This window comes from Eulemur rufifrons, chromosome 7, assembly GCF_041146395.1.
Source record: "Eulemur rufifrons isolate Redbay chromosome 7, OSU_ERuf_1, whole genome shotgun sequence".
Classification (NCBI taxonomy): domain Eukaryota; kingdom Metazoa; phylum Chordata; class Mammalia; order Primates; family Lemuridae; genus Eulemur; species Eulemur rufifrons.
In genome coordinates, this window is record NC_090989.1 from 275,768,226 (window position 1) to 275,791,738 (window position 23,513).

The 23,513-nt window shown below is 41.2% G+C and overlaps 1 protein-coding gene across 11 annotated transcripts in view; it reads right to left on the reverse strand.

Annotated features, from left to right (window-relative positions):
- Positions 1-23,513, reverse strand: part of DENND1A (DENN domain containing 1A) — a 499,384-nt gene that overhangs the window by 264,615 nt on the left and 211,256 nt on the right. For all 11 annotated transcript variants that reach the window (XM_069476764.1, XM_069476762.1, XM_069476766.1 and 8 more), the window contains one exon: positions 1,482-1,551. In XM_069476764.1, coding sequence (XP_069332865.1) covers positions 1,482-1,551 — 70 coding nt within the window. The remainder of the gene's footprint in view (positions 1-1,481; positions 1,552-23,513) is intronic.

Genomic DNA, 23,513 nt, shown 5'->3' on the forward strand with positions numbered 1-23,513 from the left:
CTCTGGAATACATTTGCAGGAGAAAATCTATCTCTAAAAAGAGATTTATCCATTATACACACATTTTCTACCTTTCCCCCAAAGTGTGTTCCAGGAGACACTGCTACCTCAGAATGCTAGTATCTGTCATGGAATACAAAGGGTTTGGGGCACAAATGAGGTGGGAGACCCTAACAGGTTTCTCCACTGCAGGACTTCTCAGAGCCTACATTATATGAACCTTAGGGAGAAAAAAAGAAACACAGCTTTCCCTCCCCGACAACTCCAGTATTACTGAACTATAATACCCCTTTTACGGAGCATTTCTCAGAACTAACATTCAACAGAAAAAAATGAAGGGCAAAATTTCTTTTAACATTTAATAATAATGGATCACTTTAATTAAAAAACTTAGGCCATTTACAAAAAGGAAATTATGACATTAGATATATGGACAAATATTCAACTCACTAATAAACAAATGCAATGAGACTTTTTACTTGTCAAATAAGCAATGAATTCAACAAATGATACCAGCGAGAGTTTCATGACCCAGGTACTCTCAATATATTGTTGGCAAAGGGCATCCTTTAAGAATACAATACAATTCTTTTGGAAAGCAGTTTGGCAAATGTTTTAAAACTGTTTATGTCCACTGGCCTTACAATGACCCATCTGGGATAGTCCTTTTAAGGAAACAATCCAAATGAAGAAAATGTTTGATGCTCAAAGATGCTAATAGTTATAGCATTTAATAGTGGAAAAATCCCAAATTATAAAAATTCCCAATAATAAGAAAGTGTTTTAGTAATCAAGGTACATGATATGTTATGCAGCCATGAAAAATATTTACAACACCTTTAATAACACAGGAGAAATGATTCTGTTATAATGGTACCTGAAAACGTGGGCTACTCCAACTGGCCTTTGACATCCATGGAAGATACCTTAGCATACCATATCTTTCAAAAGTACAGTAAGGCACAGCTGAACTTTTAAAGTAATTTTCAGACTCTTACAAAAATTACTGTAAAAGCACCACAGAGCTTTATTGAAAAGGGAACTCAGGATAGCTGGGCAGGTCATTTGCCAGTTAAGAGTTTTACTTGCAAACCCCAGATTTGCAGCATGACATGAGCAATTCAAATTTGTGCCTCAGCAAAATTATAATTTAATACGTGTCATGAACTTTCAGGGATGCTTGGGAATATTAGAAATTGTGAATATTAACTCTGTGAATGCTAAAGGTTTATTTATTATTTCTTTAGCACAAAGAAAAAATTAAGGAAGAAAACAAACCAAAAAGCAAGCAATACTTACTTTAGTATTTGAGTGATTTTCTTTCCCTTCCTACTATATCTGAATTTCTCACACTTTCTATAATGGGCATGCATTACTTTTTTGGCTAATGTTTTGATGCGATATAAAGCATGTATTACTTTTACAATAATAAAAATTAAATTTCACTTGTTAAAAAGAATGATTTAAAAAAAGGCAAATACCTGTCTTTTTGTCGTGTAATCTGCCAAGATGTTAAGTAGCTTATAAAATACCTCGAACCAGGGGAGATAGCTGGGGGAAGAAGAGAGGAAAAATACAAAATATTAGTATGCAGGTCAAACACTTTAACCAGGACTGAATTCAAGACTGATACATTTCAGTTTTTCTCTATATCCTGAAGAGTCTTCCTGTCAGACTGAGCTGGAAACACAGACTGGTGAAATACCAATTATTTCTGAGAGTTTAAAAAACTGCCTGTGTCGGGCAGAGGATTGAACGTCCATTATAAATTATTCCCGTGGCTCAGAGCTAGAATAGGTTCATAGAGAAGAAATTCAAAGCAGACTCTGCAATCAGGCACCACCTCTGAGTAGCCGCCTCCCCGCCTCCCCCCCTCCCCCCGGCCCTGACCATTCCCAGCACACCCACCCTTCCCAGGAAAGCTTCTATTCAATTTCTCATGATGGGACACACACAGTACTCCCACTGCAGATGTCTGCACAGGGTCCCGTGAGCCAGAAGCTGCCCATGTTGCCACAGCAGACAGTCTAAGTTTCACGCACTCTCCTACTTATTTCAGGAGGGGCTCTAGTCTCTGTCTCCACTGTCCTCCACCAGGTCCTGCCCAGCACTCGCCTTTAATTCTGACAACCTGGCTGCTGTCCTTACCCCTGTGGTCCACCCCTTGTGTGGCTCCTGGAACGGTCTTCCTAAAATGCAAATCTACAACACACATTGGATTAAATTCCTGCAGTGACATCCCATTGCTACGGATCCAGTGCACACTTGTCAGGATGACGTTCGAGGCTCCTCACTATCAGGCCCTGACCACCTCTGGCTGTCTTCTCTCTACTTACTCATGTACATGCTTCTGTCATTCCTCCCATTCCAGGAATGCCCAGGCGTCCTCAACCTGCCTGAGCTGGCATACCCTTGCCCTGTCCTCCCTCTCACCTTCATGGTCTAGTCCAGCTGATTTCCACTTATCCTCCTAATGGTGCCCCACCACTCTCACTTCAAGCACCCTAACTCCCTCTTTTCTGTGCTGCCCTGGTCATGAGCAGACTGCTATGACACTCCCCCCTGCATGATGCAGTCCTCTATGGCGTGTCTGTCTTCTCAAGAGACTGCATGCACACAGGGAGGAAGGAGTACACCTTTCTTCACTTTGTCTCCCAGTGCCAAGTGCTCAGCATTTACTGAATAAAACTAGACAAAGACTAACAGTAAAGGCACATCAGTACTACGGAATTGTTGTTGAAAAGCATTGCCACCCTCAAGATGTTTTGCCACTTACTTTAAATGGCTTTGTTCTCTACAAGGAATTTTTCCAAAGCTACATCAGACAGGCAGGTGAGAAGAGTATTGTACCAAGCACTTGCTGGCCTGGACACATCCACCCTGCTGAGCTAGCAGAGTCCGTTACTGATAGAGCTGGACACGATGTAGAGCACATATGTGACGTCCTGCCAGGGAGAGGGGAATCGCCACCCTACACAGATTACTGGCTGTACCGCTGAGGGTGATAAATGAAGTGAGAGGCAACAGAGAGGACAGATAAAGTGCACAGTCCTTTATCATGAGTGTCTGTCTGAAGCCAGCACATGCTACTGTAAAATTTAAGTAGCTTATCAAAATATACTGATAAGCAACTTAACTTTTCACTTCTATGACAGTATTATCACTTATGTTAATATGTTTCAATCAGCTCTGGCAGCTGCATATTGACTATTACACAGCAAATGACTGCTGCCACTTTACATAGCATTTACTTTGGCAGAGCAATGTAAACATTCAAGAGGGATTAGGGAGGAGATAAGTTTCTCCCTTCCTATTCTGTTAAATAAACCTCAGTCCAGTTAAAAGCCATTATAGCAGAAACAAGAAATCCCTTCAGAAGAAAACTCTTGCACAGATTAGAGGACTCTCAGTAAACAAATTCGACCAAGGATTACAAATATTTTTTTTTTTCCTGAAAGCAAAATACCACTAGTTAAATTCAGCAACTGAAAGTCAAGAGGGAGGTGGGAAAAGGCAAGAAAAGAAAGTTATTTCCTTGCAAGGAAACTGTGACTTCAAGTAAACGAGAGAAAAGCTGAATCATTTTAGGAATACTTGATGAAGTGATGTGGGTCAGGCTGATCGTTTAGGACTGTAGTATCCATCAAAGTGGTTTTGGACAACTAGGTTCAACTGACCGACACAGCTTGGGCACAGGAGCTCTGGCCTCAGCGTCCTCCCCTGCCTCCAGGATGAGGGAGGTAACATGGTGAGGACCGCCCGGCCCACAGCAGACAGTGACTGGTCTCACACTCAGCCTCAGCCTCACCAAATCAATTCTTTTTGGCCACGTTAAGCAGACCATTGGCCACGGGAGGTTTGGTGGCTGTGCTGGAAGTCAGCCATTTCTTTCTCTCTTTGGCCTGACTGGACACAACTGTTTCCCACATGTTGTCCCCTGTGCATTGACAGATGAATATCTAGTGATGGCAGTGTTAAGGTTTGGAAACCAAAACCCAGCTGTCTTCTTCTTCAAAGGGTGCCTGTTTTCCGCTGCCGGGAGGCCAGGGTTCACGGCAGAGCTTTCTCCAGCAGCGCTTCCTGTGTCACTTCATTAGTGGCGGCGCGACAGCTTGCGCGGCCGGCCGGGCTGCAGATGAGGGTGTGGAGACCCTCCGCTCCATTCTGTGCGTGTCTGTCATCGTAGAGTAAACAATCCTTCCCAGGGCAAAGACAGGAAGCAAACACTCCGTTACGCTTCTCCTCCCTGGACGCGTAAAGGGGCACAAACACCTCTGGTTTGCCTCTACTTGCTGCTTCATGTAACCCCTCGAGTCCCACTGCAGAGTGTCGCTCCGTGGTGGTCCACAGCTGGGGCAGAAAGACAAATCACAAATGGGCCCTGCACTCAGGACGACCACGGTCCTAGTCAGGAAGACAGTAGCAGTTTGGGTGGGAGGAGCTGGAAATCTTTCCCAAGTGCTCTATTTGTTCAGGCTTTTGGACTGATTTAGAATACTACAATGGAGCAGCATCAAGACCCAGTCAGAAGACGGGGGAAGCCCACAGAGGCGCAGCCTGCTTCCCAGGCACTAGCCTGGATCCGAGCTTCTCACGCTAATTCGGGCCAAGGTGCCTTTGTCCCGGGCTTTGCCCTCGCTCCAGGCCCGACAGTCAAATAGAGAGGCTTCTGTTTTGCATGAGGTGGTACATAGTTTTTAAACTTGAGAAGAGCTCAGGCAGCACCACTGTGTTCCTACACACTGCCTCGCTGACACAGGGGCACCACAGGCCCTTGCACGTGGCGCGAGGGCAGGTTCTAAAGACAGCACTTACAGCAGCAATGGCCCATGGTCAAAATCACCCTTTAAATGCCCTTACATTGCCCTCAAAATACAGCACTGTTTGTGTAGATACAAAGTAGTCAGACTGAGTTGGGGCGGGGACATGCTGCATGGAAACCTTCTATGTTTAAGTCTGTCAGTTTGGTGAACTGCTAACTCTTGAGCTGAACTCAAGAACTGAATCCAACTGAGGGCAGATGATTCACTTTTCTAATCTCACTCCACTGAATGGATTGTCAGGATAACCATTCCCACTGGTGTGCACACATGTATGATTGATCTTGTACAGGTTAAGTGTGTATATAATGGGATGCTACTTCTTTGTCATAGTATTAAAGTAGGAAACCATTAAAAATTTTAAAAGCTCTCCAACTTCTCTTTCTAGTAGTCAGTTCAAAGCCATTAGATGGGAGGGACCAGGCAAGGTAGGGGTGAGTTTGGAGGGGCATTGGTGGCAGAGTGGGGTGGCAAAGGCTGACCAAGTTGAGGAAGGTGGCTGCCTGGGAGGATGGTAGTCTGGAGCAGGACGTCAGAGCTCACGTGGGGAGAGGAGGCTATCCTCCCGGAGGGGCAACTTGGCACAGGGTGTGAGAGCCCAAGTGGGGTGAGGAGGGCACCCCAAGGAGGGGTGACTGGGCACAGTGTGTTGGGGCCCAAATAGAGTGAGGAGGGCTCCCAAGTAAGGGAAAGTCAGAGCCCAAGCAGGATAAGGAGGGTGTCAACATAGGGGAAGGCCTGGCTTAGAGTGTCAGAACTCAGAGGGGTGAGGAAGCTGTTGATGCAGGGGTGAGGCCTGGCATGGGGTACAGGAAGCATCTCTGTGGAGTGGAGGGGATTGACCAGCAATGGTATTAGAACCCAAGAAGAGTAAAAAGAACATCTGGAAGACAGTTCAGTGTGGGATGTCAGAGCCTGCGGGACAGGAGGGCTTCCATGAAGGGTGGCCAGGTAGAGTCCAAGTGCCTGAGAAAGAGGTCCACTGTAGGAGGGGTGGCAGTGGCCCTGCCTAAGGGGACACAGTCCCAATAGGATGAAGGAAGCAACGTTACACGGGAAAGGAGCTATAGCAGAGAAAGACTTGTTACACATGGGGAACAGAACAATACTGATCAAGCAAATAAATATATAATGGGAACCAGGTGTCTTAGTGTCAGAGAAGAGAGTTACAGACATGGATAGGGAGACAAGCATAAACCCTGTGGTGTCAAACTGGAATTAGATGTAACTGTGTGAAATCATGGTGTTCAATAGATAGGTAGGTAGATAAATAGAGATAGATAAAAGAAACAGAAATATAAATGTATGTATTATACATACACACATATGTGTACATATGTGTTACACAAATATATATTCTCTAGTCTTAGCCCTGCAAAGGACTAGGAGCAGAGATACTCCAATTACAATGAGCACACTTAGTGCCCTGATCTTGGTTTCTAAATACTATTCTCCACTAAAAGGAGCCCAGGCACCTTAAAGAAATGTCTGATTCCAGGGCTGGGGCTAGGAAATGCTTTGTTGTGCTGGGCTGGGGCGGGGCGCGGCGGGGGGGAAGCAGTGTTCGATACATGATCGGGACACATGAACAGGACACAAAAGCCAGTGAGGAGGGGCTCTCACTGACAAAATCTGCATGCGCAATGGCATGATCACATGCAAGGGATGAGGCTCGAGGGACAGGCAGGGCCACACTCCACAGGGCCTGGCATATGCCAAACCGATGGGCCTCCCCCGCTTTATTCTGTAATCAGCGGGGAGCCAAAGGGACCGTTAAAGAGGAATAACATCCTGAGATGAGTATTCAGAACCAGGTGGAAAGTGATTATTTCCCCTCACCTTAAGCCCAGTATACCTCCACCCTGTCAGAACCAGTGTCCACTCTGCTAACCTAAAAATAAAATCTTAGATATTACAACCTAGTCATCCGTCTAATTTGAAAAAGATCAATACAATGCTTTGGTTCCCCTATAAAAGAGAGATAAAAACAAAAGTAATCTACAATAAAATTTTAAGACTTAAACACTCAGGCACCATTATATTAGAAGATACAACGAAGTAGTGCCTCCTGGGGGTGACTCGTGGCAGAGCTGCTTCTGTTCATGTCTGGACTGATGAGTTTAAGAAAAGTGACATGGCACAGGGCCTTTCAGTTGTTTTGGGTGACTTTCTGTTGCCTGAGGAGCTCCTGAAATTTCACGTGGGTACTCAAAGAGAGGTATCCCCTTTTTTCTTACTTCCTGTCAACATTTATCAGATGACAAAGCATCCTTGGTTAATACTGTTCAGCATTCAGTATTTAAAGCTTTCATATTAAATATCCAAACCCTCCCCACGTGTTAAAAAGCAGAGCAGTGGGCCATATGCCGGGGATAACACAGACCTGAGTCCAATACCCCGGCTTTCAAACTCAGTTCTGCTGTTTCCTAGATGTGACACCTCAGGAAAGTGGTCTCTCAGAGACTCAGTTTCCTCCTCTGTAAAAGGATGTGTGCCACCTAATGTATGTACCCAATGTACACGCGAGACCCCAAATCCAGCGCCTCGAACATTCTTCCTGCCTAACCCTCTTGCCAATCTCAGCTTTGGGAAGCTCTCTTTGAGATTCCTGACATCTGGGTCATCGGGGACTCCTGCAGCTCTCTGTGGGAATTCCTCATGCCCTGCAGTCACCCCGAGCAGACAGGAAGGCAGAAGCTGCTGTAACAGGAAAATACCAACGATCTGACTGCTTAAAACAGTGAGTCCTCGCTCAGCCCTTCCAGTCTGACCCAGCATCTATCCCTACTCCTCGGTCAGTGTCTCAGCTGGTCAAACATCTATAATAAAATGCAAACTGACTACAAAGGAAAACTATACTCTTGCAAAGGAAGCAGGATTTCATGAAGCCCATGTCAGAAATGCTGGACACCTGCTCAGAGTTGAGGCAAAGTCACCGACAAATGAAGACCTGGCTGCATTAGACCAGTCAACAAGTGACGAAGAGAAAAATCAAGAAAAACAAGGATGGTGACACAACAGTCACATCAAAAGAAAATGATTTCAATATCAAAGGATAAGAGAGGCCTTTGGGAAACTGAAGTCCTCAAATACTTTTGGAAAAATTACTCCTTTTATGATTATGATTTTATCATTATTTTATGTGAAAGTCAAACATGAAGTGTTAAGTCAGAAAAATTATAACCTCCTCCCCTCCCCTGCAAACTTGACTCATTATTTATTCTAAGAATTAATGCACCATTGGAATTAAAAAATATTTTGTTGAAATAAATTTTCAAAATTTTATCACTTTTTCTAGATAAAATCATAAGTTCTTCCTCATTTTGACTATGAACTTTTGATCCCCACTTAAATAGATGCATTTTATTCCCAGAATATTAGGACCTCCTGAGTTTACCCTACATTAAAACTCACCATAGTTTATAACATGTGCTGTGTTTTACATTACTGTTACTCCATGAGAGCAAGGATCATGACTGCGTATTGACTATTTAACCCCTTAGCTATGCCTGGCACATGTTAGACATTCAACAACTCATAGCCTCCTTTGACAGATGTAACTCATCTTTATAGTTTCTACTAAGGCCATTAATTACCACCAGAGCTATACAGTAATGGTCAACAAACTCTTTTTGGGAGGTGGGGATCCAAATTTAGCAGGCACCATACTGGTTAGGAAAATGACCCAGGAATCAAAATGATCCCTGCCAGTGTCCTGCTGGAGTCTGTGACAAATAATTAGAATAGAGAAAACAAATATTCAAAGTAGATCAAGGTGTACCTATAAACAAGATTTCTTTTTTTTTTTTTTTGAGACAGAGTCTCACTTTGTTGCCCAGGCTAGAGTGAGTGCCGTGGCGTCAGCCTAGCTCACAGCAACCTTAAACTCCTGAGCTCAAGGGATCCTCCTGTCTCAGCCTCCCGAGTAGTTGGGACTACAGGCATGCACCACCATGCCCGGCTAATTTTTTCGATATATATATTTTTAGCTGTCCATATGATTTCTTTCTATTTTTAGTAGAGATGGGGTCTCGCTCTTGCTCAGGCTGGTCTCGAACTCGTGAGCTCAAACGATCCGCCCACCTCGGCCTCCCAGAGTGCTAGGATTACAGGCGTGAGCCACCGCGCCCGGCCTAAACAAGATTTCTTGCCCCTTGCCCATTCACCCAACACAAGTAAACCTCTCCTTCTACTTTTTATTCATATTTTAAGTGCTATGGGAAATATCACAAAACCAAGCTGATTACTTTCATCTGGAAATCTAACTTTTCAAGCATAGGTGAGCTCTTAAAATTGCTCAAGAATCCTCTAATCTGTCAGTGCAACAGGGCTCTTAGTCCACCCTCCCCCTTAATCTGCTCCAAACCTTTTCCTTCTTCTCCCATTCCTAACCCACTTGGCCCCACTCTTCTCTCCAAACTTACTGAAGAAAAAAGCTCTAACATGCACTTTCCCACCTTCCACTCCTACACTTCTAATCCCTTCCCTGTCCCTACTAACTCGAAGTAGGAAGCAGGAAAGACCCTAGATCGTAATTGAACCGCCTTCTTGAAGACGTATCTTCTCCCCCATTATACTCAGCTAACAAGCATTCCCACCTTTAGGCACAACAGAAATCACCTGTGTATGCTAGTCTACAGTTCTCAAACTACAGCCACCGTGTACAACCAAGGTGTACACGCTTTTCCCTAGGGAAAAAGCACACCATACCTTCCTGAGCCGACTGCATTAGCTTCAATGAACATTTCTCTAGAATTTGATTGAGGTGATGTTTCCAGTCCAAACATCACACATTTCCAGATCATTCGTTTTCAAAAGTTGAATTCAATCACTCATCTACCCACATACTCTCCCCACGTGTATTAAGACCCACCCAGTATGTGCCCAGCACTCTGATAGGTACTTGGGGGAATAAGACCCAGGTCTCAGCGTTTGAGGAGCTCACAATCTAAAGAGGGAAGCAGACATGCTGGGTCAATGCTCTGATAGAGGTTCGCAAAGGGAACAGAGGAGAGGTTCCAGAAGGTCTTCCGAGAGGAAGTGACACTTCGCTGATCAACTTTGCACCACCTGCAAAGTCAGGAAGCCCACCTGGGTTTGAGTAACAGCTCTGTTGCTTAGTAGCTGTGGCCTGAGCCATGTGCCTCCTTCCCCAACCTGTGAAATCGGACTGTGGTATCTACACTCACATGGCTGTTTTGAGGATGAAACAATTGTGAGTGCACCTACCACTGGGCCTGGAACAGGGTAAACATTGTTTTGTCTTGATAATACCTTACTCTTATTGCTAATAAGATCAAAAGTCAAAGACATCTAAATAAGAGAAAAACACAACCCCCTTTGGGAGATCAAAGCCAATCTTGCTTTTGCTCATAACTAATCTCAAACTGTAAATTTATTATGGTATCCAGTGAAGCTCAAGAATCTCTGATTCATGGCCATAATTAACATCCCATTGTGATACCTATTATATCTATGCAGGAAAATAAGTTGTAGGTACTGAGTGAGTAGAAATATTAATTTGCATTAGGAAAAAACACAAAAAAATCTCCCATAAAACATCTGTGCTTATATAAATTTCCCCAAACATACACTTGGATTTGATTTTGGAAACAAGCCTCTTTTCTCTCTTGATGGATATTCAATAATTGTTGCTTTTAGAGAGTGGATTTGTCGTCTTCTTTTCTATGACAGCATTACCGTGATTGAAGGAGATTGCTCAGGAGGAAAGCACAGAGGCACTTTTCTGCTATCACCGGTGAAGTGTTGGTAACATGAGATCTTTGGAATAATGGCACCTGCACTGACAATTCAGTGTAATTCTCGATATTTTCCATTGAGCCCAGAGAGGGTGACCATATAGGCCTTTCATCATTTTCCTAAGAGAGTTTATGATGCTGCCCACTCTTGTATTCACACACCTGCAAGATTTTCCCCATTCAGAGCATATCATTTTATGGTTTAAAATTACCACTGTAATATAATGTAATGGGTTAGTGAGGTTCTAACCAAGGCCCACCTTACTGAAGTTTTCATAGTCTAAGAGAAAAACATACTGTCTCTACTATAAAAAACACAACAAAGGGAAGAAATTGCTAAACAAGAAGTCCTGTCCTACTTTCAGTAATAAACAACAGAATTAATTATCCCACTGAGATGTCACTTGATATTATTCTCATTTTAGAGCTAGGAAGTGGAAGCTAATGGGGAAAAGGAGGAAAACATTTATCAAGTGTTAGGTGCTTTGAAATATTACTCTTCACAACCCTGTGAGATGAATTATTATCCCATGATACAGATGAGAAAACTGAGTCTCAGAGAAGTGAAGTGACTTCACTAAATGACACAGCTACTAAGAGCACAGCTCAGACACAAAACTAATCCAATACAATTTCTAAGTCCTACTCACTCTAAACAACACAATATTAGTTGTACAATATGATCAGGTATAATGATCAACCCTGAGATTAGAATATAAAATTCTTACCTTATAGTCTCACTGTAATGCCCTGATAAAATGAAAACTTGCCTCCAAAAGCCCCTCAGCTCTCAGTGTTCTGAGCAATCCATCATTGGCTGCCTCCCAACAATTCAGTGTGTTTTCTTACTTTGCCAGCTCCAGGGACACTAGTCATGTGTCAGCTCTTTATTGCTTCAGGAATTAGTGTACATGTTATATTCAGAAACACAAATATAAATAGCTCGATTTAAAATGTTTTAATCAAACATGGCAGAAGAGTATTTTAAGTTTCCAGTGTTTCATGTCAAGACCCAATGCCTCTGCTACCCTAAATGTGTATTTTTAAGAACATTTTCTAGAAAAACTAAGGCCTATGTCTTAGATTCTTAAACAGACTGCGTTGCCTTTTTTAATTTAAAGTATAAAGCTTTAAATGTATGCTTATGGTGACAATTAAGGAAATGCTAGATTAGACAGGGCATCAGATTTCCACAAATAGCACTCATTTAAGTTCATTTCCACCCCAGATCTCTGCTTGAATGTTATATCATTCAATCGCAAATCTCTCTATAAAAGTGTCTGGCTGTCTCTTAAACCCATTTAGGCTCTATGCTTCAATGCCTTTCCTTGGCAACTTTTTCCATATGCTTAACTTCTTTCAGGGAAGCAGTTCTGTCTCAATTCACAGAACAGCACACCAATCAACACAAGCAGGCAGCCAGGTAAAGAAAGGAAGGAGGAGAGGCAGGCACACAGAGAGAAAAGTATGATATGAATGAAGCTGGTCCAATAAAAGTAAAGTTTTAAAAGGCATAGAGTTTTAGGCCAAAAGAAAATGAACCTAGCACCTACCCCCAAGCAATCAGAGAGCTCTGAACTTGAATTTATAACCCAAACACTCTGTACCATATGCAACTTGAGACACACAACTGGTAGCACTACAGGGGATTTATGACTTATGACTTGTTCATATTTAATTTGTAACCAAACACTTCCCCTTCCTCTTAGCTACCTTAGAACTCCTGATTAACTCTTGTTTTCACAGGTCAGAGGTTAAATAAAGGAAGGGAAGCATTCTGGGGTGAGATTGCCCAGAGCACCACATCCAAGAGTGACCCTGTGCAAGGAACATTAAAATAAGCGATAAGGCTAGAGATTGTTCCAGACAGCTGACGTTCAAAGCCTCCTCCGGGTACGAAGCAGAACCTTTCAACTAGAGAGCTAGCAACAAAGACAGACAGGAAACGGGTCTGCTCTCAAGTTACCTTTAGTGACGAAGCAACTCTTTCACCAAGAGAATTTTCCCAAAATGTTTTTGGAAGTGAAACTGAGGGCTTTGAGGGAAGGTAAAGCAATTTGTGCAAACCAAGCAGTCCTTCTCTTTGCTTCATTCTCCAGCAGGAATCTATCTCGCCCACCAGATTCTCCTACTCTGAAGAAAACCTCCACTGCTATCTAATTTTATAGCAGACATGGGCCAGGCTGATGGAAGCAGAATTTCTTGTATAAAATCAATCCCATGGAAGCACAGCCACACTGCTGAAGAGGGTTCAATCTGTCCAACTACAAGATCCACCTAGTTCCGAGCACCTTTACTGCTGTGCTACTCACAATGCACCAGACGGACAAAAATATTAGTAGTAGAGGCACCCTTTATTCAGGAATTACCAAATGCCAGGAGCTTTACTTGCGGTTGCTTATTTCCTCCTCACAGAAATTCTAAGTAAGAACCATTACATGCCCAGATAACAAATGAGGAAACTGAAGCGCAGGGAGGCTAAGTAGCTTGCTCAGAGTCGCAAAGCCACAAAGTAGATAAGGGTGGAATCCAGGTCTGTGTAACTTATGAGTAGGTACTTTTCTGAAAAAAATCTCTCTCGGGGAACAGTATCAGTAACGTGTACATTAGCACATACACTTTACATTTGATTAGGTGTTTTCAAATTGTTGGCTCATTTGTTTTGTAGACAGCATTCATTCACTCATTTGATTAATTCATTGCCTAATATAAGCCAGGAACTGGGTAGAGAGTTGAATAAGGCATAAATTCCACTAAAGTAGTTTCCTGGCTTAGATTTGTATCTGAAACCATTGTGGCATTAGGAATGATCTGATAGAGGCAACAAGAACAAAAATTGGAAAACCTGAGAAGTAATGGTTGGGCCACCCTGAAAGGAGGTAGGGTGTACATTCCCTCTGCACCATAACCACGTGACTGCCACAGCATGAAATAGGCGGTTAGCTCAACTGAGCCCTGCAACAGAATAGAGGAACTCAAGCACCAATGGTCTCAGGAGCTGGGCATCTATGACAGGGTGATTGAAGTTGGAACATAAAAGGCCCTTAGTCATTCTCTGTTGTGACCCTAATAAAACTCCCACTCCTCATATCGGCCCCTCCTGGTTTTTAAAATAATCTTTGTGCTTATGACATTGCTTTATTGTACACCAAGAGAAGCAGTCCATAATGTTATAAAAGCCTAAAACTGGTGTTACAAAGCTCCCTTAAAATATGGCTAAATTTATAAATTTTTAAAAAGAAACTCTAAAAACTAAACTTTAGAGAAAGGGTACTCAATCAGCAAACCTCACAGAAATTGGTTTCCCTGATATACATTCATAAACTCATATCGTATGAAAGAACAGCACAGTTGCCTTTTAATGAATAACTACTAAAAATAGAAAATTAAAATGAAGTTCAGAAATGTATACATGAATCATTTTTACTGTATTTTTACCAGCATTAAATATTATAACTTATTTTTTTAGTAAAATATTTTAACTGGTAGTTCTTTATTATTTATATTAGTAAAATATACATATACCCCCCCCCAAAAAAAACATGTGCTAAGAGAATGGTTACATAGATTATAGTAAACCCGGAAACAGAATATCATGTTTTAGAATATTTTTTAATCATATGGAAAATTTCCCTAAAATACTGTAGATTGAAAAGAAGCAGTATACACCACTATGTATCAAGTGCAATCATACACAGTCATAGAAAGACTAGAAGATAAAAAATTAATAGTGGCTATTTCTATGTTATGGGATTATAGGTAATATTTTTTTTCCTCTATATTCTTTTCTATATCTTCTATGGCTTAGGTATTGATCATGCAGTGCCTTAAAAAGTACAAAAAAATTTGTCTTTTAAGTACTCTGTGTTATTTATAATCATACATACTTGGAAACAACCTAAATGTGCAATAGAATGATTACAATAGATTACAAACTATCAAAACGATGGAATATTATATTAATATGGTCATTACAATCAGACTATAGAAAAAACATTTAACATAGAAAAACATTTACATATGTTTGGATATACAAGCAGGCTCTATATTATGTACAAATGAGTTTTTCATGTTAATTTTTGTGTTTTCCTATATTCTACAAACTTTCTACAATAAAACATGTATTACTTTTATTAACTATTAATAAAAATATCCTCCCTTTTCTTTGAAAAACAAAACAAAGCAAACCAGCCACATGTGTGATTCCTCCCTGTCTACCAACTTCCACGTGGTCTTACTGAAGGGGAAGGGAGGCGGACAGGTCAGGGAGAGCAGAGGGAAAGCAGCAAGAGCCTTCCTGCTTCTTTAAGTGTGCTCACAACTGTGATGACCCAGTTCCCAAATAGGCTCTCTGGACCAAATGGAAGTTTGTACTCTTTAACAAACTGGTCACACCAGAGCCTCATGCTCTCCCCCTGCACCATGCTTATCACAGATCTCAGTTCCAGGGCAGAGGTGGTTAGCTAATAAGGTTTCCAGTGACCTTTCCTTAATATGGGAGCAGTCAGCCTCCATAAACCCTGGTGGGCTTCAGGAAGAAAGAGACCTTCACTGATCCAAGGCCACTCTAGAAGGGGAAAAAAGGGAGGTCAGAATCTATTTTTCCCTGTTAGATTTTGAGGCCAAATATTGAAGGCTGGATCATTCACACAAACATTTAGTATGCATCTATGTATGCCAGCCCTGTGCTGGGGAGCTAGGACAAATAAATGAACAAGACACAGTGCTGTCTGTCCTCGAGGAACTCTCTACATCTTTTGGAGAGGACAGACATGGAAGCGGTTAATCACAGCGCAGTGCGATGATGCTGTGACACAGCTGGGCACTAAGAGCTGTGGCAACACTGGGGAAGTGTGTCTCAACTAGACGGGGGTATCAGCTGAGGAAGAGGAGTTAGATGAAAGAGAAGTATACTTCCATCTGGAGGGAATAAAATATTACTAAGGCACAGACACAAAGAACTACTCAGGTGGTTGGATCCCAGAGTAAGGGTGGAGCAGGGTGTTTCTTTGTGTGAGTTTTTTAGAAGGTGAGGGTAGAGGTGGAGGGAGGAACCTTGGTAACGGTAGATGAGACTAGAAAGTCCAAAGAGACTGCTTATAAGAAGTTTTACGTGCTGGAATAGGGAGTTTAGCTCTTTTCCTGAAAGCAAAGAAAGGTTTTAAGCAGAGGAGAGATCAGTTTTGACTTTTTAACTGAAGGGGGAAGTCTGACACCAGAGAAACTCAAAGGTTTTAAGGCCACTGTAGCTGGCGAAAAGTCCTCGAAGAAGAAGGAGGTTCTGCAAGTGGGGGTTTCTGTCAGTGATCTTTTAATTACTGAATCCAATTTTAAAAAGGACTTGACTCTAGGAGACGAGAGCTAACAAATGAGCTCCCGTCAGGCAGAAGTTTGCCTGCCTCCCCAGAAGCGGCGTACACCGTGCACCGTGGCAGGAGAGGACAAGGAGGCGAACGGACAGTCGGACAGTCGGGAGTGACATCCCCCTACTAGTGGGCCCCCCACCAGAGCTGTTCCTCCATCTCTCCACAAGGACAATACTTCCTGTTTACCTAACAAGGTGGTAGTAAGGAACAGATTAAGCAAAAGGATACACACAGTTTATAGAATCACAGTTCACAGAGTATACCAGACCCTCAAAAACAGGTAGCTTCTGTATTGATTTTTAGGTAGGAGATGCCTACTTGCTCTCCTAGGAGAAAGAGAGGTTCTCAGCCATATTTTGAATAATTTTAAATGCCTTTAAAATACTGAGTGCCACAAGCATATGGATACTCCAATTATTTTTAAGATTGTATCGGTCACAAAAAGAGTGGGCTGGGCCAATAGGGATTTTTAAAATTAACATTTATTCACTTAACACAAGATAAAGAGTTCATTTCAAAGACAGAATAAAAGCAAAGAAAAATAAAGAAAGGGATCAAAAATGTGTCACCAGTATATTTTCAATCATTCCTCAACGAATGACCGTTCGAGCTAACACTACAAATAATTCCTTGCGCTTTCCTGACTGAAAAAAATAGCGCATATTGTTCTTAGTTATCTAACTAATTAAATAAAACTTAACCCTAGAAGATTTAGTATGCCACAGCGACATAAAAGATAGCAAAGGTAATAAGACTCTAAGAGCTATCATTAAACAAACATATGGATGCTAACATTTTTACCTTTCACAAATGTTTGAACTTAATTTTTATGGCTCTAAAATAGAGCAGCTTCAGTTAATTTAAAGACCAGTTCTGCATTCTGAGCCATTTAAGGGATGGAAATGAAAATATTTGGTACCTCAGCTCCATCAGCCATTGTTTCTACTCCACACCTCAGCTTTGTGAGATGGGTATTTTCAGCTGTCACTTACAGATGAGGAAACAGGCTCAGAGACATGGAGTGACTTGCTCAAGATCACCAAGCTTAGTAAAGGCACAGTCAGGATTTGAAGTAAGGTCTCTCTGGGTGCAGAGTTCATGATCCTTTTTCCCTTTTTAAAATCAACTTTGAATTATAGTTTACATAAAATAAAATCTACCCATTCTATGTGTACATTTAGATGAGTTTTGACAACTGCATACAGCTGTGTACCCACCACCCACAATCAATATATACGACATTTCTAGGATCCCAAAATGTTCTCTTATGCCCTACCCAAGTCAGTCCCCCTCGCTGAGTGCCTATTAATGTATCACAGCTCTTCCCACACTACGTTGAGATCATGTTTTCCACCTGTCCTTCCCACCATCTCTACCTTTTTAAAATTCACTTTTTTTAAACACAAAGTAAAATTCACTCCCGACAAATGCATACAATGATGTAACCACCACAGACAATCAGGATATAGAACATTTCTACCACACGCCACCCAGCTTGCTTATGTTGCCCCTTTGTGGTCAACTCTTCTCTCGATCTCAGCCCCTGGCAACTACTAATCTGTTTCCTATTCCCATAATTTTGCTTTTTTCAGAATGTCATAGAAAAGGATTGATACAGTATGTAGCCTTTTGAGTCTGGCTTCTATCATCTTTTAAGCTACACTAGTTTTAACAGTAACATAGTCCCACAAGCATTCCCATGTATCAGAACTCCATGGTGCTGGCTGTCACTCCACCCCAAGTGAGGGAATATTATAGGAACACCTTCATACATCTAATGTATTAAAATCGTGTATCATTCACAAACTTCATTAGCTATATTATTAAATACTAACAAATGATTTGTGATACATTGCACAAGCGAGTGAAATAAACCAAGTCTGTCTACACTGGGGTTGGGAACCTCTGTCTTAGACCATGCTTTCTCCTAGGTAAGAAATCATGCCCAGTCCAAAGGTCTGGCCATAACACTATGGGTGGTACCAAGGGTTCGTTCCATGACCAGAATGGTAGAACCCAAGCTCTTTGCCACTTGGCCCAACCAAGCGAGGCAGAGCAAGTGTGAGATTAGCCAGTTCCTCTAAACTGCTCAACTCTCATTTTGTAGCAGAAGAAACTGAGACCAGAGAGTATAAGGAACTTACCTAGAGCCACACATTACAGAGCCAAAGGGAAAAACCCAGAAGTAGGTATTTCTGTCCCACCTGAATGGCAAACCTCTAACATTAATCTTTGCTTTCTTTCTCTGCTCTATCTCCTACCAAGTAGAGTGCAAAAGAACATGGTTTCTCTTGTCTGAGAGAATGTATAGTGGGGTAGTTGCTATCTTCAACATCTAGAACTGTCCTGAAACAAAATTTCAATTGGATTCCATAGGGAATTCCCATAGTCTCTTACTAACCAGGATTTGAAATAATGTCTGCTTAGCTCCAAAGCTGATGCTGTTTCTGTCAACCGTACAGTTTGATGTCTACTCTGACACCCATTTGGCTTAGTATTCTATGGCTCATTTGGTCATCAAACATTCATTGACTGTGAAGCCCTTTGCTGGGTCCTGGGGCTAACAGGTGAATCTCATGCAATCTCTAGTTTCAAGGAGCTCCGTGTCTAGCGGGGGAATCAGGCACATAAATCAACAAGTGTAATTACTGAGATAAATGCTATGAAAGAAGTACGCACAGGCACCAATTATCTCTCTCGCTTGAGTGTGGGCACACACCCGTGGCAGACTACCAACCCCAGCAAATGTGACAGAATTTCTTTCAGCCCTAACAGGGGTTGTTAATGATTCTAAAATTAAATAGAAATGGTCATGTTAGACGATCCTTTTTTTTACAGGTCAGTTGAATAAAGACTACTGGAGCACAGAATCCAATAGTGATCCCTAAAAAAGGCTACCTGATTTTTATGAACAGTTTTCTTCTTATTCCTTTTTCTGTTAATATAAAAAAAAAAAACAAAAAACTGGCACCTTTGTCTGGGTCCAGAATGTAAAATCAGGAAATAAAATGGCAAGTCTTACAACTGTGAACTTCAATCAGCTCATTACAAACCCAAGAGACATATTTGAATGCATGTTGCTACATTCATTTACCTATTCTGCTCAGCCATTCAATTACACGATTTCAGATTCTGTATTAAAAATACAGCCATGTTTCTTTCAAAAGCTGGTATTTCGAGAAAAGTGATTAGAACAGCATGCTATGATGCGTTAATACAGTGGTTTCATTTAATGGACAATGGCAGTTTCTGAAATGCTCCCTATACTTTAAATTATTGCACTTAGAATTCATGACTACAAGGTGTCTCAACTTTTTTCTTTATTGCTGTACAATACACTCCACGACCACTGTGAATGCAAACAAAACACATTATCAAAAGAGTTTTGTTAGGATTTGTAATCTTAAATCATTTTTAAAGGTTGGGAGTGCGTACGGTAGGTTGTTCAAATCGTATAAACACTGAGAAGGATAAAGCATTATAACTGAGGAAAGAGTAAGACTGGGAGAGAAAAGTCTAAAGCAAGAGAAAAGTCTAAAACCAAAATTTAATGCCCGCTGGCCTTGGAGAGACAGGGCACAAAAGAAGAGATGGAGTTTGTTCTAACCAGAAGCAGCTGTTGCTCTTCGAATTAGGAAGCATTCCTAATGAATCAGCAGTTCTTATAATAAATACACTCCCCTTTGAAATGTGAGGATTCTGCTATGAGAATTTCTTTTGATATATTTTTTACATGAACTCATTAGACAGAGAAGTGGCAGGGACTGAGCGTGTTCCTTTCTAAATTACTATGGCTATCTTATCCACATCATGTCCTCTCAAGGTTAGTCAGGCCAGGCACAGGAAAACAAAGAAAGAAAAACCACAAAACTAAAAAGGTTTCAACTCACCAGCACCCTTTGTGGATCACTGCAAACAAACTTTGTAAGGTGCTATGTAATAGCCACATCTTCCAAAATACCTGCCACTACACTAACTGGTGCCAGTTAAGTTTAAAATGGAAATTAGAGATATATGAACAATTTGAGGCATTCCTTTTGCATTAAGAGGAATTCCCACATTCAAACATGGTGAAGATCTGCTTACAAAGCATATCTGTTCCCCAGATAATCTCATTTGCCATGTTAAGAACAGAAAATGAAAAAAAAAAAAATGCACACATGCATATTTATTTCATCCCCACCTAGGTTCCATATTCCTTTTTACTTGTATTAAAAACAACCATTTTTAACAGTTTTCTCTAGGCAAAAATCACTGTGTCCCCAATCAATACAGACAGAAAGCTGATTTGTAAGTACATCTTCCCATATTATTCTACTCACCAGCTATCTTTCTCCAACTTTTAATCTTACAATCTCTCTCCCCCTTCAGACCTCCCCCTCCCCTTTTGTGGTGGGTTTCCAGGATTCTGTGAGCCTTGGTGCGAAAACCAGGAACACTGGAAGGAGTTATGGAGTGACACAGGTGTAAAAGAGAGACTATTAGAGATGGCTTGTCTCTTTTCCCCTAATACCAATGGTACTTATGCCTTAAACTTGGAAATGAAAGCAAAAGGACATTCTAAACATGAACACAATCTGTAGGCTGCTAAAAACAACCTTTTTCACAAATAGACATGACCTCCTAGTTCACTTAGGCCACTTTTGCTACCCAAAACAGGTTAAAAGAATGCAAAGGATAGGCACACCTGCAGATAATAGAAGTCAAGGACCAAGAATATTTAACTGCATCATTACTATATCATACAGAAGAGGCAGAAAGAATTAAGCAGCTTCTTAGAGGAAAGACTTGGATCATAAAGGGCTGGGGGTGGGGTGGATTATCCTGCTTCCTCTACGAAATCATAACCTGAATAAGGTGGAGGGGGTGGGGGGGGGAGATCCAAAGAATAAATCGAAGACTTATGAAAAATAGCAGATCCCTCTGCTCAAAGATCAGTGTGTGTTTATATTCTGAGTAATTCAAAAACTGGGGCCAGAAAGGCTCAGGGAATTGATGTGAGATCATTTGATAAATGTTAGAGTTATATTTGAACCCAAGTCTCTCTGGCTCCAAAGCCACACCACCATGTTGCCTCCCTAGTGACTTCTAAATCATCAACAGACATGATCCTGCTCATTGGGCAATACCACCTCTTTAGGACATCTCACTGGGTGATAAAGCTCTAACTTAGTGTCCTTCTCTCAGTTGGAAAAATCAAGGCAGGCAGGAGTTAAATCACTTGACCAGAATCACATAATTTCATTTTAAAAGTAGGGCACAGACCACTAAAATTATTTCTCCTTTGTCTGACAACCTGAGTCTAACCACTGAATATTTAGCTCTACGGAATTCCCTTAGACTCGTTCCCCTGCAGATTTGCGTTCCCACAGAAATGGCTACCTTTCTACCTTAGCCTGGTGCTGATTTGGCCCAGAGTCTTTCATTAACCAAAAAGGCCAGCTCGGCAGTTTGTGCACTGCTTTGCCCTACATGATATGCTGGACAACCATACTGACTTTGGAAATATTTCATTTGATGAAGATGGATCAAATATATAAAGGACTGGCAAAAGAAAAGAAGTTCAGACACCCAAAATGTAAATGATTTCTACACAAAGATATCTATCTCAGAACTTCTTATGATAGCAAAAACATTGTAGACAGCCTAAAAAAATGGCAGCATGTTTTTCTCAGGTACTGGAATAAAAGACAATTATAAATCCAAGCTTCATTGCATTAGAGATAGGCAAGTTACTTAACCTCTGGTTTTCTTTTCTTTAAAATAGAGCTAACTACCTGAAAGAGTTGTCATAAGGATTAAACGATAATACAAATGTTTTTTCCCATGGGGGGAAAAAAAAACAACCAAATAAAAAAGGATTAAACAGTAAAATCATGTAATGTGCTTAGCACAGTTTCCAGGTGGAAAGTAATCAATAAATGGCAGCTGCTATTACTATTACTACTTCCAATAGTAGAGGATCATTGGGTAAAATATGGAACATATTTGTGACTTACTATTAAGTGGTCATTCGAATGTCCCTCTGATAGAAAATTGTAATGTTATAAAAATACTTATACGTAAAAAAAATCAAGTAAAAAAGTTTGATCTCAAAACATGCAAATTTTAAAATATGTACATATGTATCATCTGTATATTACATATATTAATAGAAAAAGACTAAAAGGACCAGCCATAGTGGCTCACACGTATTCACCCTAACACTTTGGGAGGCCAAGGCGGGAGGATAACTTGAGGTCAGGAGTTCAAGATCAGCCTGGGCAACACGGGGAGATCCTGTCTCTACAAAAAATAGAAAACTTAGCTGGGCATGGTGGTATGCTCCTGTAGTCCCAGCTACTCTGGAGGCTGGGGCAAGAGGATAGCTTGAACCCAGGAGTTTTAAGGTTGCAGTGAGCTATGATAACACCATTGCACTCTAGCCTGGGCAACAGAGCAAGACCCTGCCTCAGAAAAAGAAGAGAAGAGAAGAGAAATGAAGAGGAGAGAAGATGAGGGGAGGGGAGAAGAGGGGGAAGGGAGAGGAGAGGGAGGGGAGGCGGGAAGGGGAGGAAGAAAGAAAGAAAGGAAAGAGAAAGGAAAGGAAAAGAAAAAGGAAAAAAACAGTAAAAGAAAATACACACTTTCTATCTTTGGGTGGTGGAATTCAAGGTAATTATCTTCTTCTTCTGTATTGAAAAAAAATATATTCATCCAAAAGTCACTTTCATTTTGTATGGATATCCAGCTGCTCCATCAACAATGCTTTTTTCTTTTAAAGAGACAAGGTCTCACTCTATCACCCAGGCTAGTGTGTGGGGGTGCGATAATAGCTCACTGTCTAACAGCATTTTTTAATAGACTATCCTTTCCCCTTTTGAATTACTTTGGTAACTTTGTTAAAAAAAAAAAAAAAAGAGATCGATTCTCTATTGTGTTACACTGATCTATATGTCTATCCTTGTGCCAATACCACAATGTCTTCATTACTGTAGCCTTACAGTAAGATGAGATCAAGGTAATCTGTGTCCTCCAACTTTATTTTTCTTTTTAAAAATTATTTTGGCTAAGTACTTTGCCACAAAAATCTCCATATAAATGTTAGAATCAGCTTGCAAATTCTGAAGGGGAAAAAAGGCGTAGTGGTGTTGCATCGACTCTATAGATCAATTTGGGGAGAAATGACATCTGTATCAGTAACAGTCCTCCAGAGAAACAGAATCAATTATGTGTGTGTGTGTGTTTATGTATAAAAGAGATTTATTTTAAGGAATTGGTTCAGGCAAGTTCAAAATCTACAGGGCAGGCCAGCAGATCGGAAACTTAGGTAAGAGTTGATGTTGCAGTGTTGAGTCCAAAATTTGTAGGACAAGCCAGCAGCCTGTAAACTTGGGAAAGATTTTATGTTAGAGTCTTCTTCTCCAGGAAACCTCAATTTTTGCTGTTAAGGCCCTCAACTGGTTGGATGAGGACCACCCATATTATGGAGAGTGATCTCCTTTATTAAAAGCCAACTCATTATAAACATTAGTCACATCTAAAAATACCTTCATAGTACCATCTAGACTAGTGTTTGACCAAATAAA